Source organism: Sphaeramia orbicularis, chromosome 11, assembly GCF_902148855.1.
Source record: "Sphaeramia orbicularis chromosome 11, fSphaOr1.1, whole genome shotgun sequence".
Taxonomy (NCBI): Eukaryota; Metazoa; Chordata; class Actinopteri; order Kurtiformes; family Apogonidae; genus Sphaeramia; species Sphaeramia orbicularis.
The window spans coordinates 43,714,034-43,732,845 of record NC_043967.1 but is presented as its reverse complement, the minus strand read 5'-3'; the positions used below and the strand labels follow the sequence as shown (position 1 = coordinate 43,732,845).

The 18,812-nt window shown below is 38.5% G+C and overlaps 4 protein-coding genes across 5 annotated transcripts; 1 reads left to right on the top strand and 3 right to left on the bottom strand.

Moving 5' to 3' along the window:
* The first annotated feature begins 70 nt into the window (after positions 1-70).
* mycbp (MYC binding protein) lies at positions 71-4,323 on the top strand. The gene is made up of 5 exons (XM_030146855.1): positions 71-414; positions 662-734; positions 853-901; positions 3,859-3,988; positions 4,093-4,323. Exons 1-5 carry the CDS (start codon positions 400-402, stop codon positions 4,135-4,137), a joined length of 312 nt encoding a protein of 103 aa, XP_030002715.1. The 5' UTR covers positions 71-399; the 3' UTR covers positions 4,138-4,323.
* Positions 4,324-4,592: 269 nt separating this feature from the next.
* gja9b (gap junction protein alpha 9b) lies at positions 4,593-8,848 on the bottom strand. Its single transcript, XM_030146846.1, has 2 exons — positions 8,337-8,848; positions 4,593-7,487 (listed from the first exon to the last, which is right to left on the bottom strand). The coding sequence occupies exon 2, from the start codon at positions 7,469-7,471 to the stop codon at positions 5,975-5,977; it is 1,497 nt and encodes a 498-aa protein (XP_030002706.1). The 5' UTR covers positions 7,472-7,487; positions 8,337-8,848; the 3' UTR covers positions 4,593-5,974.
* Positions 8,849-11,453: 2,605 nt separating this feature from the next.
* srsf10b (serine and arginine rich splicing factor 10b) lies at positions 11,454-17,214 on the bottom strand. Of its 2 annotated transcripts, none has more exons than XM_030146852.1 (6): positions 17,060-17,214; positions 15,591-15,695; positions 13,995-14,098; positions 13,710-13,881; positions 13,522-13,575; positions 11,454-12,967 (listed from the first exon to the last, which is right to left on the bottom strand). In XM_030146852.1, exons 1-6 carry the CDS (start codon positions 17,122-17,124, stop codon positions 12,745-12,747), a joined length of 723 nt encoding a protein of 240 aa, XP_030002712.1. In that variant the 5' UTR covers positions 17,125-17,214; the 3' UTR covers positions 11,454-12,744. The 2 variants fall into 2 exon arrangements, with proteins under 2 accessions (XP_030002712.1, XP_030002713.1); XM_030146853.1 differs by lacking the exon at positions 15,591-15,695 and adding an exon at positions 15,122-15,439 and having other exon boundaries at positions 13,995-14,090; positions 17,060-17,182.
* A 243-nt stretch (positions 17,215-17,457) lies between these two features.
* Positions 17,458-18,812, bottom strand: fabp10b (fatty acid binding protein 10b, liver basic). Its single transcript, XM_030146854.1, has 5 exons — positions 18,710-18,812; positions 18,413-18,600; positions 18,147-18,319; positions 17,693-17,782; positions 17,458-17,580 (listed from the first exon to the last, which is right to left on the bottom strand). Exons 2-5 carry the CDS (start codon positions 18,489-18,491, stop codon positions 17,530-17,532), a joined length of 393 nt encoding a protein of 130 aa, XP_030002714.1. The 5' UTR covers positions 18,492-18,600; positions 18,710-18,812; the 3' UTR covers positions 17,458-17,529.

Here is an 18,812-nt window from a genome sequence, read left to right as displayed (position 1 = left end):
GTGACGTAAAAACGTCACCTTGCATGTTATGTAGATCAACTCCAACGTGATGACGTTTAGGAACGTCGCTAGTGAAAACACATCCCTTCCTCGCGGGTTAGCTAGCTTTTGACAGGCTGTTTACTGTTTCTACCTCTGCCCGGCGTGGCGACGGCTGATATCTAGACATATACATTCATTTACAAGTAATTCTTACTCCACTCATTCGTCTTGTAGTTTATAAGCAGAAAAGACATTTCATCGTATCCAGGGCTACTTTCGTTTGTCGTTATGGCAACGAACGCACCACTCACAAACGGTTGACAAGCAAACATCAACAGCTGCAGGAGTTCATGTTAATTAATCTGTCCCAAGCTTATAGGTTGAACGGGAAATAAAAGTACAGACAATATCGACCCCATGGCTCATTACAGGGTAAGTAATACGTCATATATATATATATATATATTTTTTTTTTTTTTTCAGTAGCTGTTGATTTTTGTCGTGGTGAAGTTCTATTGAGTTCTCGTCCCATGTGCTAACTAACGCTAGCTAACATAGCAATGTACCTAGCAAACTTTACACTTTGAATTGTCCCTAGTCTCTTCAGTAATAATTTTTCTACTAGTGGATAAACTTGTCAGATTTGTGCTGCTAGTTAATATTTTGCCTCATGTTTCAGGCTTCAGAGTCGAAGCGTGAACAATTTAGAAGATACCTTGAAAAGTCTGGAGTGGTTGACACGATAACAAACGGTGAGTACGAAAGGTATTCACATACAATATTTATAACTTGTAAATGTGAGACTTGTCAAAGCTGTTCACTTTTTGCCAGTTGTACTACTTCATCACCAACCCTCTTAATGTTTTACAGTTTTAGTGGCACTGTATGAAGACCCTGATAAACCGAACAATGCCTTGGAGTATCCTTTTCGAGAGATTTCTGAGACTAGATATACTGAGTTTATGCGGTGTAACTACATTTACTCAAGGACAAGTACCTTAAACCAGTATGCACTTCAGTATTTCTATTTTATTTCAGTTTGTCTGTCAGCTTTCACTACTTGTTAACTTTCAACTTAATTTTTTTCATCCCTTCCTTGTCTAGTGAATATTTTCAACGTCCATGATGCAATGACAGGGGAGTGTCTTCAGGAATGGAGAAAAGTCTTCTCTTTGTTTAGATAAATTACCTTTTTGTGGTTTTTCATGAAAAATGAAATTACTGAGTAATCTACTGATTATTTTCTCAGATGTCTGATAATGACGTATACAGTCAGTCAGACAAATTCCAAGATGTCCCCCAATGTTTTGTTTTGTAAACAGAATGCAAACAGTTTACTGTCACATAGTTATAAAGAATTGTATGTAAGAAAGTGGAATCTGAAATTTTTGCCTATTTTTTCTCAAAACCACAAACCAATTAATTTCTTGAAAGATCAAGAAAAAAATTTTCATTTAACAGTTGCCCACCAATCAATTAATTAGATCATCACTACAGCACTAATTGTTTAAGATGAAATTACCCAACACCATATATAGGGTGGGGAAGCAAAATTTACAATGAACATTTAGTTGTTTTTTCTCAGCAGGCACTACGTCATTTGTTTTGAAACCAAACATATATTGATGTCATAATCATACCTAACACTATTATCCATACCTTTTCAGAAACTTTTGCCCATATGAGTAATCAGGAAAGCAAACGTCAAAGAGTGTGTGATTTGCTGAATGCACTCATCACACCAAAGGAGATTTCAAAAATAGTTGGAGTGTCTATAAAGACTGTTTAGATAGATAGATACTTTATTGATCCTTTGCAAGAAATTGCTTAAGAATGACTATGAGCAAAACTGTTTTGAGAAAGTCTGGAAGATACTATTAAAGAAGAATGGGAGAAGTTGTCACCCGAATATTTGAGGATCACTTGCGCAAGTTTCAGGAAGTGTGTGAAGGCAGTTATTGAGAAAGAAGGAGGACACATAGAATAAAAACATTTTCTATGATGCAAATTTTCTTGTGGCAAATAAATTCTCATGACTTTCAATAAACTAATTGGTCATACACTGTCTTTCAATCCCTGCCTCAAAATATTGTAAATTTTGCTTCCCCACCCTGTAAAATATTTTTAGTTAGCTCAACCTTAAGCTTGGCAGTCATTTAAATATTTACATTAATGCAGAAGAAATATTAATCCAAAACATTATACATAATAGTAATGTAATGACAAGGACCATTTTACAGTTTGGACAAAGATTACTTTTACTTTTAATACTTTAATTACCTTTTCCTGATAATACTTTGTAGGTGAGGAATCTTCACCCAGCCCAGGTGGAATCATACTGTTGTTTCAGTACAACACAACAGTCTTAGGAGTCTAATCTGATATAGATTTATTGCACTTTGAATGCAGTAAAGTACATTTGTCCAGAGTTGTTCCCAGAAAACCACTGGCCACACGCACCTCTTATCTCATATACTCTGTTACTGCTTCTACCATGTGATTTCCAAGAAGTACCTTATTACTTGTCTGCTTATAATCTGTTTTCCCTCTTCACAAACACTGTTACCCTAATAGCCGTGGACATCCATATCAGATACATTTGCTAATATTCACACTTTTGTTTTCATGTTGCCCTTTTGAGATGCTTTTCCTTCCTTTCCTCAGTGTAAGTTAAGTTTATTCTAGTTCACACATCTGGCTATACAGATTTGCACACTTAATATCGCAATGGCAATGTTAGCCTATCCAGTTATGCAAAAGGCAGCTTTTTGAGGAAAAAACAAAAGTGTTGGAGCCAAAATACAGTTTTGTTTGTTTATTCCTCTTTTTTGTTTTGACCTTAATTTAATAATTGTTTAGTGGGTGTGGCTGTGATGATTGCCACAGGTGCAGCTCATCTTGGGTGTGGCAAACTTACATATACCTGCTGTGTGAGGTGGGCAAGGTGTGTGTGAGGACAGCCCCAAACAATTTTCAGACTGTGAAACGTGAAAGCGAGAGATTGAGTTGGTCGGCGTTTGGAATGTTTTCTTTTGTATTAAGAAGCCTATTTTGTTTATATGTAGAGAGTATTTGGAAAGACAATGGTGAACTGTGATGAACTCTTGGACTTTACACTGGAAAATAAATGGATTGGCATATCCAAACACAAAGAAACCCAGCCAGACATTCATTCATTCACGCGTCGAAAATACAACAGGTTGAACCCTTCCACACCGTTGGAGTAGCTAAAGGTAAAGCCACTACAAAAAAGGTTTACTTTTGTATGTTTGAGTTGGGGAAAAAATACAGTTAAAATATTACCAATCATCCTTTACAACCAAATAAATACACTCTGATCGCAAATGCAAATCATAATGTTGTCCACAATTCTCTCAGTATGATCTTATCACCAAATTGTGCATTTCTAAAAAGACAAATGGGTGGATATGATTACTTGTAGTGCAGTGTTGTATCAGTACTTTTACTTAAAGCTGCACAAGCTGAAATCAGACGAAGTCATATATACCTTCATTCAGCACGTTTCTCCTCTTTCCTCTGATTAGCCAAAATGTGCCTCAGTAGATTTTCTGCAGTCTGCAAACACAGGCAAGGAGTAGATGCAGAAGTCTAATGTCTTCTTAGACCATTTGATTTACTACATGTTGAAAGGTAAATATGTAATTTTTGCCTGGTGACACTAAAAAACTATCAAGCAATGCAGCTTTAAAAAAAGAAAAAAAGCACCCGAGTACACCACGGCTGGATGAAAACGGCTTTAGAAAATTGTACATAATGTCTACCCTGTCTAAGAGCAATACACTCAACCTTCTTCATTATTTACTATCATCTCTAAATAAATGTTGAAGCGCACATTGACTTTAACCACCTGTACAGATTCATAAAGCTTCATCTTGGTGCTGCTGGTCCAGAACCTACAGACATTGAGGCTCTTCGCATGGAGCTGGCTGATCTACAAGAAAAATGCAACCTCCTCTTGGAAGAAAACAAAGAACTCCGAAACAGGGTGAGATTACAAATAATAATTACAACTCACAGATGCATAGAATGGACAGTCTTAAGTGTGTTGCTCCTGATATGACCCTTAAACCTCTGCTTTAATATTTTCAGCTGATGCAATACGAACCATCACCTGATGAGGGGGCAGCAGAGTAGAAAATACAGGTTGTGATCTTGCTTCCTTGGGTGGGAAAAAAAAAATGTTGAACAGTAGAATTTTGTAGTGTGTGTAAATGTTTATTACAGAAAGATGGATGTACAGTGACAACAAAACCACTGTTATTTTTTGTTATTTAACAAGAAGCAACTTTCGCTTTCTCAAAATAAAAGTGTTTTTTTCAGTATTTGGCACTGATCATTGCCCCAAACTGACACTGACACTCCTCTGTCTCCACACACGGCTCAAACGGAAAAACTCTACGGAAAAAAAACAAAACAAAAACATCATTACAGTGAATTTTGATCATATCGTCTTTACATTTAAGACATTTGAAAATTGATAACTGATGCGTCATAAAAAATCAATACACTCAACATTACCCATGTGCTTGATGGGAAATTAAGGCCCAATATTAAAACATTTAAAAACTTTTTTTTTAATCGATGCTATCCTAATGTAAAGATATTTTTCACTCCTTTAACCTTAAGTACTGAAGTACAACCTCAAATCAAAGAAATTTGGGCAGTTTGGAAATACACATTAAAACAGAAAGCAGTGGTTTCTAAATTTACAGTACGGTATAAAGACAAAATATTTAATGTGTTTTTTTCTGGTGAGCTTCATTTTATTTGTGAATGTACATCAGATCCTCCTATTCCAATCTGCTTCCAACTATGAGCTCAAATGGTTCTATTACCTATAATGTAGATAAATAAATGTTGGTTCCTACAATGTGATATTGAGCTTAGACAGGCACCCTTAATGCAGAAATGAACTATTTAATTATGATCTGTACCTCTACATTTAGAAAACATTGGGTAGCATGGATGAATTGTTTGTATGCACAGATTGGATCTCAAATTATTTTCAAGGACGAGTTCTTTCCTCTATGATGACCGTTTTTCTGTGATTCATAGTTTTTACTTCATTATGTTCATTATTAATCATTATCTAAAGGTGAACTAAGACTTTTGCACAGTACTGTACATGGTAAGAATGGATGCATATTTACCAATAAAATGTAGCTGACCATATATATCACTAAATCTCTTGTCTGCATATTATTTGCAATGACAAACAAAGCAAACACAGAGCTCCATGCTGCCAGTATAGTCTACTTTGTAGAGCACATACCACATTTTGCAGCTGTCTGGGTTTTAATGCAACTCAGGCCTCTGCTGCATGTCATCCTCTGTTTCGGTCCCCTTTGTTTTCTGTCTGTCATTACTATATCTATCTATCTATCTATCTATCTATCTGATAAAGTGGTAAATCCCAAAACATATTCATAAAATCAAAGTAGAAGTATGTTTTGTTTTTTTTAATGTGCATTTTTCATAGCAACTCAACTTTCTCCGATTTGAGGTTGGATGTTCCTAATGTTTGAAAACGTAATTGGTGTTTGTGATGGAAAACTATCCAGTTGCATAACAGCACACTGCTGCCAGAAAGAGTATTATAGATCTGTGGTTCAGTTTTCCACCCCCTTCTAATCAGAGTGTGTGGGTGCATTGGTACAAATCATTAAAGGTCCCTCTGACCATTTGCTGCCACTCTGTAAATGCATGGAAATAAGTGTGATGCAGTAGAAATCCTTCCGGTGCAGATGGACTTTATACTTCATATGCACTTTAGTATGATTTATAAAAGGCTATTCTTAGGTATAAAGCTCGCGGTAAGCCAGCAATCTCCAAGCTTGTAAAGGTTTTCACTGCCCTTTTAACAGCTTTATAAGAAATGTAAAGACTGGATGAATATAGGCTTTATGTCATCCACCTAAATGTCTTGATGTGGTCTCTGTGGCCACATTAGAAGCTCTACAGTCTGTTGGTTTTATATCTGCAGATCAGTTGGGGCTCGTCTGCTGCTGCCACTGCTCGCCGCAGATACTCTGCGGTTTGGAGATGAGGCTGTGGGACTGTTACTCTCTCTGCTGTGTCGAGATACTGAACTCAGTTCCCCGGCAGAGTCTGGACTTTGAGACCTGTTCGGCCTCTTCATGTCTGATTTTGAGACCATCCTGGCTCTGGGGCCCACACAGCTGCTGCGGAGCTTCATACCGTTGCCCCCATGGTACGAGTCCCCACTGTCCGACCCGTTCCCCTCAACCACTGTGGAGCAGTTCCACGGTGGACTGACTCTTCGGGACTTCCTAGCTAGGCCTGACAGCGTGGTGCAGGAGGAAGTGTCTGCCACAGGGAGGGTGGGGTACTCCGAACGGTGGCACCCCATCTCCTGATGTGATTCCTCTGGCTCGTCATGTTTGTCGGCAGGAGGGGAACGTGTCTCGCTGCTGGTGTTGTTTGAGTTGCTGTTCTGCTCTGTTGGGCTCGGCACTCCCGCTTTGCTGTCCTTGTGGTGGTCCGGCTTTGCACCAGAGTCCCCTTGTATTGGGACGAAGGCAGAGGAGGCATTAAGCAGAGGGTAGTTTGGACCGTTCCCCTGCTTCTCCAGCAGTAATGTGTACCCACTGGGGGCTGTGGGGATTGTAGTTTTACGCCCTACATTAGTCCCCATGCAAACCTGATGCACAACTGAGTTCTTTTTTGACTTGTTGGAATAGTAATCATCCAGATCATCCTTTAAATGTGGGTAGTAGTCCAGGATGCCCCTCTTTAACCTTTTAAAGCCCAGGTGCATGATCTCCAGGAGGCTGAGGAACAGTGAGATGCAGGCGATCGCTTGCATAAACATCATAAAAACTGTCTTCTCTGTGGGCCTGGAGACAAAGCAGTCCACCACATTGGGGCATGGCTCTCTTTCACACTTATAAAGGGGGTTCAGGTGGTGCCCATAAAGGATGTACTGCCCCATCATGAAGCTGACCTCCACAACCGAGCGTGTGACGATGTGGGCCACATATGTACACAGCAGAGACCCCCTGAGCGGCGCCTTGTTGAGCTTCCCCTGCTCCAGCTGCCTCATCTCCTTCTCAATCCTCCTCCGGACCTCCACCAGCTCCATGTCCACCGCCTCCAGCTCCCGACGCAGGGCCACTTTCTTGCAGTGGCGCTCCTTCTCCAGGGCCCGCAGCTGGTAGATGGCGTGGCCCATGTACACCAGTGAGGGTGAGGACACGAAAATGACCTGCAGCACCCAGTAACGGATGAGGGAGATGGGGAAGGCTTGGTCGTAGCAGACGTTGCGGCAGCCGGGCTGATCCGTGTTGCAGATGAAGTCGGACTGCTCGTCGTTCCACACGTCCTCTGCAGCGACGCCCAGAACCAGCATCCGAAATATGAAGAGGATAGTCAGCCAGATCTTCCCAACCATGGTGGAGTGGATATGAACCTCCTCCAAGATCCCGCCGAGGAAGTTCCAGTCTCCCATTTTTAATTCAGAGATGCTGAGAGAGGAAAAACACTTTGATTTGTTATTGTGTGCATTTTTTATATTACATTCTGTTTTTACCAGTAACTAGGTGTTGTATTTTTATTTTAACTTCATTTCCCTTTTCTGCATAGTTTTGATCTTCTTTTTATGCATCCCAATTTAATCTTGATTTTAACTAGCAAGTTTTTATTTTAAATCTTATATATATTATGGCATTTTAGCACTTTAAGCTCATCATTTGTCTGTTTTCAAATACATTCGTAAAACATTCTTACTATCCTCAACTAAAGAAAACACTTTCAAAGATGGCACTGAATATAATAAACACAATCTGAAAACATTGCAGCATAAATGTGAAAACTCAAATCTTCAAAGTCATGCTAAATTCTAAAATTAAGCACTTCTTAAGTTTTTTAAGACTCATGTGCATATAATGCATTCTAGTAAATTTCTTTGGTAAAAGGTACTGTAAAAATACAATTACTTATTTTTACTCTTATTATTAACCGAAGAAACAGTTGAAAGATAGCACTTAATGTATTAAACACATAGCAGCACTTCAATTTTTGTAAAATATGACTGAATTGAAAAACTTCTCATCAGCTGTTAAATAAAGAATATAAAGATCATGCAATTTGAGCAATATTCTAATGATGCAGCCTTTTAAATATGCGATCATTAGGCATCACCAGTCATTTTAGTTTTAAGATAATTATCTGTAAAATCAAAGGTTGTTTTTACTGTTTTTCCACAGCAGGAGAGAGAATAACATGATCCAACATGAAATTAATCATTGCAAAATTCAGTGTTTAGTCAAACTCATGAAGCTCATATTTCTGCAACTGAAGATCAGTCAACTCACCTTTCATCTTAGATATGAACCATAACTTCTGCAACACTCCTGCTCCTATGGTCCTTACAATCCTACAAATGCATGGTTTCCTAATTTTCCAGATTAGAAATTGTTAAACGTCCACACTGGAGAAGAAGTTAATGCTCCTGACAAAACATCAGATCCCTGCTGTCTGTAGCTGTTCACAACTTACAGCTTGTTAAAAAAAACAAAAAAACAACAGTGGTCAATACTGTTGGCAGCGGCTGCGTTGCCATTACCCTCACAGCAGTGACTGGACTGAACGCCCAGAGTCATTAAGGGTTTAATGTGGTGCAGAACATTGAACTGTTTATCGCCTGTATCTGGTTGAACCCAAATTAACCCTGGACTCGTTTCATCCTCTGAATTCATAAAGCAGGATGGATCTGGTGTAGTGGGAGGATCCCTTTTGGTAAAAACACCTTAAAAAACAAAATCCAACGTCTGTATTTAATATTATTGGTAATACTGGAGGTTTTTTTTTTTTCATTTTAGAACAGGGAAATAACATGTCACATAAAGAAAAGATCAATCAGACTAGAATTCAGATCCACCTGTGAAAATACTCCACAAGTATCTGCATCCAGAAAGTTATATTAAAAATATGCAAGTATTACAAGCAAAGTACAAGTATTTGTGTAGTAAAATGATCCCTGTTAGTGTTTTACTTTTATACATTTAGTTTCTGATCACTGGTGGTTTTCATTCCGGTTGTGGAACACTGGACCAGCTCTACACTCTCCATTGGGTGCTTGGGGGTTCATGCGTGTTCGCCCAACCGGCCCCCATGTGTTTTGTGGATTTGGAGAAGGTGTTTGACTGTGTCCCTCATGGTATCCTGTAGGAGGTGATTCTGGAGTATGGGGTCCAGGACCCTCTGCTTAAGGGCAGTCTGGTCCCCGATGACCGAAGCAGGAGCCTGGTTCACATTGCCGGCAGTAACTCAGACCTGTTCCAGGGGTGCATATTGGACTCCAGCAGGGCTGCCCTTTGTCACTGGATCTGTTCATAATTTTTATAGACAGAATTTCAAAGCGCAGCCAGGGGCCGGAGGGCGTCCGATTTGGGGACCACAGGATTTCATCTCTGCTTTTTGCAGATGATGTTGTCATGTTGGCCTCATCAAACCTGGACCTTCAGTGTGCCCTGGGGCGGTTTGGAGCCGAGTGTAAAGTGAGTGGGATGAGGATCAGCACCTCCAAATCCAAGGCCATGGTTCGCGACCGGAAAAAGGTGGTCTGCCCTCTCCGGGTTGGTGGGGAGTCCCTGCCACAAGTGGAGGAGTTCAAGTATCTCTGGGTCTTGTTCACGAGTGAGGGAAGGATGGAGCGCAAGACTGACAGGTGGATCGGTGCAGTGGCTGCAGTGATGCACTCGCTGTATTGGTTGGTTGTGGTAAAGAAGGAGCTGAGCCAAAAGGCGAAGCTCTTGATTTACCGGTCAATCTGCGTTCCTACTCTCACCTTTGGTCATGAGCTTTGGGTCATGACCAAAACGACAAAATCACGGACACAAGCAGTCGAAATGCGTTTCCTCTGTAGGGTGGCTGGTGCACCCTTAGGGATAGGGTGAGGAGATCAGTCATGGGGGAGGAACTCAGAGTAGAGCCACTGCTCCTCCACATCGAGAGGGGCCAGCTGAGGTGGCTCAGGCATCTGTTTCGGAGCTGAGGAGGTGTTCCGGGCATGCCCCACCAGGAGGAGAGCTCGGGGAAGACCTAGGACACACTGGAGAGACTATGTCTCTCAGCTGGCCTGGGAACACCTCGGGGTCCCCCCGGAAGAGCTGTCTGGGGAGAGGGAAGTCTGGGCATCCCTGCTTAGCCTGTTGCCTCTGTGACCCGGCCCCAGATAAACAGTAGAAAATGGATGGATGGAGTTTCTGATCAATATTACTGCTGCATTAATATGTAAGTTAATGCTGCATTGTTTGAATTTGGGCAAATTATTTTACTACCCTATGAACTGTGGTAAATAGTAGCTCAAATTTCTCTGGGCACTTTCAAGTCCAAACCAAGAGTTCTTGAGGCCAACTCGTAAATGTTATTTTTACTATTTGTCAAATGTGTCAGTTATTTGTGTTTTAATGGTGTAAACTTGTGTTTTGCATTTGCTGCTGCCTATTTTGGCCAGAACTCTTAATCAAATTTTTTTCCTGGTTAGATAAAGGTTAATAATAAACTGTTGGTAGTTTAACCTACAGCAATGCATCATGGTCTATAAGATCATATGTTTGAGGCATCACTGTTCTGTGGGCAGAGAAGTAATGAAGTAAAAATACTTCAAACTCTACCTTGTTAGAATTTTTTTTTTTTTTTTTGGTATTTATGACCTTCATACATTTTAAGACATCTATACTTTCTACCTCCTACATTTACAAAACTATCCTGTTACATTTATTTCTTCATTATTTTATCACTGCGTATGTACACAAACCTACATGGATGTGATAACATAGTACAGATTGTCCCCTTAGTAGAGCAATGTATATCATGCATGACAAGCAGTAAATATGTAGAAACCCTTTTTACTTTGACTGTTTGAGTACATGTTACTGTTGTTGTTGTACTTAAAGGCACTGAATTACTTAATCCTTTACTACATGTACTTCTATTTGAGACTCTTACCATTGTCAAATCTCATCTAAAAACTCAACTAATCTACCCAACATAATTCACTCATTACCATAACTCCTACTTTTTATTTTCCATTCTCTTACATATTTTTATTGACCTGTTCAGACTCACTGTACAATGTCCAGGAGTGTTTTGAAAGGCCTCTTTAAATAAATGTTTTGAGTAAAGTGTTTCTACTTTTGCCTCTGAGAACCATGCATTTCAACTTCTCACAAGTTCAGACAAAACAGGCCTGTTTTCAGCTTGTTGGTGATGAATTTTCCACTAAATTGCATGGGTTTTAAAGTGTGTTTATTTTAATCAGGAGAATTTTAAGTACAGTATCTCTCACTCATTCTTATTACTGTTTGGAATCGAATCAACTTCATATTCAGTGATCTAGAACTAACAGATTACAATATTCAGTTGATTATCTTTTCATTTCTGATTTATTTCAGTCATGTTTCACAAATCAAATCCATGCTCCGTGCTGCCTTTCTGCTCTTTAATGAACATATTTTTCAATACACTGATCAATGGGACATGTCCGATTTCATACATGACTGCTTCCTCACTGTGAATCTAATTTGAACTCTCTCTCCCCACCAGTTTCATGTTCCATTAACAGGAAATCAATACACTCGACTGGACGGCCTTTTTCAGTGCAATGACTCTGGCATTCCACAAACATGTTAACACTTATCAGGTGCCCGAGAACCCGTCTGTGACATAATACTAAGAAAAGTAAAACTGGATACCACTCACTGCTTCTGTATACTGGATCAATTTATTACTCAAAATAACAGTTTTTTCCTACTAAATATAGAAGATTAGGAGGATAAAACATGCAGTGACAAGATTCATTCTGAAAACAGTCATGTAAACACCAATGAGAAACTTTAGTTCCTCCTCTCGGAACGGTTATTCAGAGAAATGCTTCAAAACAGAATACCTTTTAAAAAGGCCTAACATTACAGAAAACACCACTAAAACGAAAACAAATTCATGTACATTTTTAACTGTTTGTGGTTAAGTCACTAGTGGACAATTTAACACTAAAGGAACATAGCAGCATTTCTGCACAGTTCAGCCCAAACACGTGCTTGACCTCACTGCAAACTATTTTCCAAGGCAGACATAAACTTTTTTTTTTTTTTTTTTTAAACAGTAAAACCTCAACTTGCTTGAAACCCAACACATGAACATTTTCTGCTTCACCCTTTAATTCAGGCTAAATCTGGATTGAGGTTCAATGATAATACTTGATCACCTAAGTAATGTTTGCCATTATGAACTTCTATCTCAAAATAAGATTTTGCAAGCTTATTTATTGTCCTAATGAAAAAAACTTCTCAATGGCTGATTGAAATGCAAAACAGGAGAACCATCTGAAGCTTTGGAAAACAGTCAACAGTAAGTGTTCTGATGTAATTCTTTACAAAACTCACAGAAATGCTGGAATAGTTTGTCAACAGACTGGGTTCCTTTGAAAAATACTGTTTTTTTTCTCCTTTTTTTGCAAAAATGGGTGCATAGGATTTAGGAAATCAAAATTCTGTTACTAAATATAAAAAAAGAGACTCCTCTTGGCCAGCTACCACTGAACACAGAAACCGCTCACTGTCTTAACTCTATAAACCAAAACAAATTTATAAAACCAAACATCACTGTTCTTAAAATGGAGCCGCAACACAAGCGTTCTACAAATGGTTCAGTGGACGTTACATTCATGTCAAAACAAACAAATCTTTTAACAAAGGACTGACACCGGCTACAGACTTTCTAACGCCCACCGGACTTGCGTCCTGCCCAGGATCTGGACCGAGAACGTGAGCGTGACCGTGATGCAGACCGGGACCTGGAGTGTGACGGAGAGTGTGTCCGTCGCACTTCCTCCTCAGTATAATGGGAGGTCGATGGTGGATTGATGTTCTCTCGTGGACTTGCAGATCTGGAATGAGATCGAGACCTCCCTCTGGATTCTCTTCGAGGCCTCTGCCTGTACCTGAAGAAAGAATCAAACACTGAAAACTACAGTAGATTCCAGTCGAGTCTAGGCCTGCCGCACTTGTCACATAATCTCCAAATCCGAATATTTAAAGCTAACAATTCCTTCACAACATCACAATCTTCTGTTCATCTTTATTAAAAGCAGCTCAGACTAAACTGAAATGTTTCATTTTAATATTTACAAATCACTGTTTGTACTTCCTTTCTGTACTTCAGTTCTCAAATCTGTCCTGTGGAATTTTTTGTTTCAATACAATCCAACAATCTGACAAGATACAATCTGACAATCCAAGATGAGACATATACAGGTTCTCAAAAGCTTAACTTATTACTTTTTAAAACATTTTATTGACACTGATGGAAATTCACAATACATTAACATGAGAGGCATTGGGTGTACCATTTAATAAAAAAAAAAAAAAACATATTTCATAAATTACTTCATGATTGTATCTAAATTTGACCCCGGGGACACATATGATATAAATGTACAAGGAAAGTAAGAACTGCCAACCACTAGACATCTTTAACTGTGAGAAGGAGTGATACCTGTCATCCTCATGACTCCTGCTTCGTCCTCTTGCATACATCCGACCACGAGAGCTTTATTATATAAAAAAAAAAAGAAAAAAAGAGAAGAAATAAAGTTGTCAAACAGTTTGTCACATTAAAGAGCACTTCAAGAACAAACCATCTTCTGTTCAGGTCTTTAATGATGAGTGAATGATGAGACTCACTCTCGAGGACTTTCAGAGCGTCTGCGTCGTCGTTCATAGGATGGGCTTCGTGATCTGTATCTTTCGTAGCTTCGGCTGCGTGAGCGTCTGCGGCGGCCATCTCGATCGTAGTCATCGTATCGGGAGGACCGGCCTGGAGAGCGCCTTTCCTTCGCTTTCATCTGATTTGGGGCTGATGTAGAAATAAAAAAAACAGGGAAGTCAACAAAGATGGGAATACAGAATACACAAAATATATCAAGTAACCCATTACACAATAAAAAATTAAAAAGTCCAAAAACCTACTCTTTCTGTCGCCCTGGGCAAACTGGATTTCAATCTGACGGCCACAGACCCACTTCCTGTCGAGGCTGTGAAGAGCATCTTCTGCATCACGCACATCTTCAAATATGCCGAGGGGTTAAGGGTTCTGTTTGCTTGTTTTTGGTGTGGCCACACAAATTTTCAATTATTAAAATGTGAGTTAAAGAACCAGTTTGTTTTCATGTAAACAAACCCTGCATTTATTATGAAGGCTGGAACAGACACATTAAAACAGTGATCATCAATTTTGAGGTCTGTGGACCACATATGACCGGCAGATTAATAAAACAAACTTAGAAAATAAGAGAATAAAATTGTATTAGAGTATGTCGGATATGTAGCAGATTTTCTTCCAATCCTGAAAAAGCCCCATAATATAACATGGGGGTTGACTGGGAGGGATTTACCTCAAATATGCATGGTTAATTTCCAGATTCTAAAAAGTTATAAATCCATCTGTCACCTCAAATTCAAAGCTGATTAATATTTCAGTGTTGTTTCCAAGATTGCGGACTTTAAACATCAATCCGTCTAGGAACATCTCCTATTTAGGCCTAAATATCTAGTTAAATCAATTAATTCTCAACACTCATTACACCTCTATAATTTGATTTTACTTGAAAACTTCAGCATTTTTGGTAAAATGTAATTGATGATCCTTGCATTAAGATGTCTTCAGTAAAATTTTACATTAAAATATTTACAAAGTTTCCTCATACCTGAATAAAAGTCTTTATGTTCCATCCTTTACACCACCAACAGGTAGTTTTGTTTAGATGGTCTCGTGCAGCAGTACATCTTATATTTAGAGCAGAGCTTTTATTTCTAATTTGTGTGGCCAGAATTACAAAGTACAAAAGATAACTGATCAGATACAGTATTGACATTTACAGACAGTAAAAAGACAAATACACGCTCTGTTGCTTTTTGTAGAGATAAAAGACGAAGCAAGCGTTTCACACACATCAAATATTTGTCTGAGGGATCAAAACTACAAATACATATGAACAAATCAAGTACAGTGATGACTGATTAAATTGTTTTGATTAAAAAGGAAAATGGGACAGCTGATTTTGGTGTCAAATTGTGGATTTGTCTTGGGAGGATACAAAATAATACAGACTTGTTACCTTGCCCATGCTTGACTTTGAACTTCATCTTGATCTTTACACTCTTTAATCGACTCCCAGAGAGACTTGAGTTTCCTGCTTGCCTTTTCCTCTTAAACCTCTTTTCTTTTCCCCATTCTTTGTCGCCATATCCAAGCTTTGTCTCCGTTCCCTTTTCCTCTTCATGCTTTACTTTCTCTTTCAACCTTTTCCCTCCCTCTGTTCCTGAAGGTCTGTGTGACTTGTCTTTACAGCTACTCTATATGGGTCTTTGTTACTCTTTGTGGCCGGTTCCACAACTGGATGCTTTTACATTTTCTGAAGCAATAACAGAGAAATATGTGTGTTAGATATTCAATCAATTTAAATGCAAGGAAAAAAAAAACATAGCAGCAAATCTTTCCTGCTGAAAGAAGGGTGAGACATTGTTAGAAGGCAAAAACAGATGCAGTTCATTGGGAAAGGATATTGAATGTATGCAAATCCTCTTGGTTGACGTGTATAGAAGTCAAGTGGGATGTAGACATCTACTATCGGCCCATAGCGGCCAAACTCACGCCGCAAATCCTCAGGCCTGAACACCGTAAATACAAATATGACTCAACTGACCACCACGGGCAAACCTTCCTACATTATCACCCAGTGACAAAATCTGGGAGAGCATCTTTTGAGTGAACTAAAGGAACAATTTACCCCAAAAACACAACATAATATCTTACCTGCACAGTAATCTGAACTAGCTATCTTCAGTTTGAGGATGATTTACTTAAGTTCTGATACCATTTATACAGTGACGGAAAAATATTTTACTCTCTCTTCCCTTAGTTTGATTAATATCATTTTTACTGTGTTTTGGGTTAATTGTCCCTTTACTGTGCACTCTTAATACATGCAATTAAAAAAAAAAAAAACAACGAAAATACAACTAAAGGTTCTAACAGGAGCAGGGTTGTTGCTCCATTGGGTTACATCAAAAAGTACATTAGCACACTAACTATTTTTGCAGTGCCCAGGTCAATGCGTTACCATAACGATTAGAAGGAAACCATTAGATTAGGATGAACATGCTTTTTACTTCTATATCCATGTCTTATTTTATCACATCAATATACTGTACAACATATTACAATGAAAAATATCGTTAAATGGAAAAAGTTGGAAATGGTTAAAGAAAACAGCAAAAGATTAAAAAAAAAAAAAAAAAATAGACTATCTACCAACAGGTTACAACGTTAGTTATTTTGTAACATTTTAATCGATTAGAAAATACAAGCAGAATAATGGATCAACAACAAATACCTGTTCTAGCCATTGTAACCTAAAGCGTATGATCTAACTACGATTAAAGCCTCATGTTTTTTATTTTATTTTTCACTGTTCTCTCAAATAATGTTTTTCCTGCATTTAAGAATTGTATGAAGTCTCTTGAGAATATAAATGTTACATACAATAACGGTAAATTAGAAAAAATTAGTCGTGTCCAGTAACTGTGAATTTCTGACCTATAATCCAAGCCTGAAATAACGAATATTTTCCGTCGACTTAATGCTAAGTAATTCTATCAGATAAAGTAATACAGTGTGAAACATTTTCCGTAGAGACATAGTTTACATTCAAATGGCATAAACATATCGCTAGCTGCTGTTGTTATTGTTAACGCTAGCTGGCTACATTAAAAGCAACAGAAACAAAGGAGCAACCGCAAGTTCAAAATGCATGTTATAAACCGTATTAGTTTGCCTTTTATCGTTGTGTTTTAAGTTTTACAATTAAAAAAACATTGCCATTGTGCATTCACACGCTGGTTTAAACCTAAGTACAGGCTCCGACCATGCTAACATTAGCTGAAAAGCTAATTCAGCATGCTAGCGTTACCGTGTATTATCTGTTAGCCTTAGTGCATGATCTGTGATTTCAACCGCATACAGGTACACTCACCTGGACTCATCGGCGATGTTTCTAACAAACAAAGACGTGTTTGGAGGCCTCATGTATCTGGCCATAAAGTTTCACCACCCTCCGCAGAATAATTTTTTTCCGTGTGGAAAATCTCCAACGAAAAAATGTGAAACGCATGCGCACTTTTAAGGCGCCTAATGGTTCTTCAAACAAAAAAATGCACATGAAAACCACAGCGCCTCCTGTCGAATAAATAACGTCAATACAGTGTGGATTTAGTGAACAGATTTTATTTATTTATTTATTTATTTTATCATGTCTAACACATTCTGCTTTTATATTGTGTTAGAAAATGTTGTAATTGTATATTTTTGCGTTATGTGTCTTAAATTGTTAAATGTATTTCAGAAAAAAAACATGCATTGGCTTATTTTGACACACATTTATTGATGCATATATTTAGCTTTATTAATCATCTTTGAGAAGATCCATGAGGTGTCAGCTTTGAATTAGACTCGTTTACTTCTACTGATGAACGTTACAGAGCCAGCAGTGATTGTCTGAAGAAGTGAAGGAGTACAGACAGAAAGAAATGATAAAGAAAAGCATGAAATGTCATCATATTAAGCTCAGACTGTTGTTGCATTTCTTCAGATTAATTAAGCTACTGACCTCCACCATGTCCTCTCCTTGGATCTCTCGGACAGAGGTGAATTTCTCACAGTCTGTGATCAGCTTCCCATTTTCCTCCCTGACAGTGCACTGGGTTGAAAAAAGACATAGCACAAAAACATTACATTTTACGGCTGTTTGTTACAGTTATTTCAATATGTACAGAAGTTTTAAAGCCTGCTTCAAGTGCTGAATTTACATTCACTCTTTTAATTTGTACTTCTACGTAGTGTTGGAACAGTAAGAGATTTTCACAAAATTATCACAGTTACATTGTACATGTTATTCCATAATGACATTTTTTAAGAAATATTCTCTGTGACTCTTATTACTGAATTTGAGCACACCTGAAGCAATTATTATTTAAAATGTCATCACAGATTGATAGATAGATAGATAGATAGACAGACAGACAGACAGACAGACAGACAGGCAGGCAGACAGACAGTCTTACCTTAAACTTCCTGCCATCCACTGCAATTACTTCCGACTCTTTGCCGATGCTGACTGTGTTGACACAAGTGCGGAGTGGTGTCTTTACAGTGAAGGTGAAGTCTTTGCCATTCTGTTCGATTGTTATTGCTGGTTTGATGTCTTTACGCATTTTGGCAATCATTTCAGGAGCACCTTGAAAAAAATAGCAAAACCTTTCTATTAAGTCTGTATTGTTAGCCACATTAATAGTCATTTTAAAAAAACATGGAAAGTGACTGTCTTTACCAACTGCTTTCAGAAATTCATCCAAGTTTTCTTCAGAATAAACCTTCCAGGTGCCAGAGAAGTCCATGTTGCTGGTCATGTCGCCTGCCTGAGGGTGTTTGTTGTCCTTGTTGTCATAATCCCATCATCCTTGCTGCTGGTTGGTATGTTGGGGACTGAAAACTCCCTGTTATTTGAACTGAAATGTCCTGGGAGGTCATCATTTACAGACAGACAGTGGAAAGTTAACAAAAAAAGGAAACAGATAAACACATCAGGTCATGTACATAGGTTAGCTCAGAGGTGCAGTGACTTAACTGGTCAGTTATTCAACAATTCCAGTCAGTTTGCAAACAAAATATGTCAAATGTTGTGGGTTGCAGGTTCTCAAAGACTCTCTTGTACTTGGGTGTTTCCATTT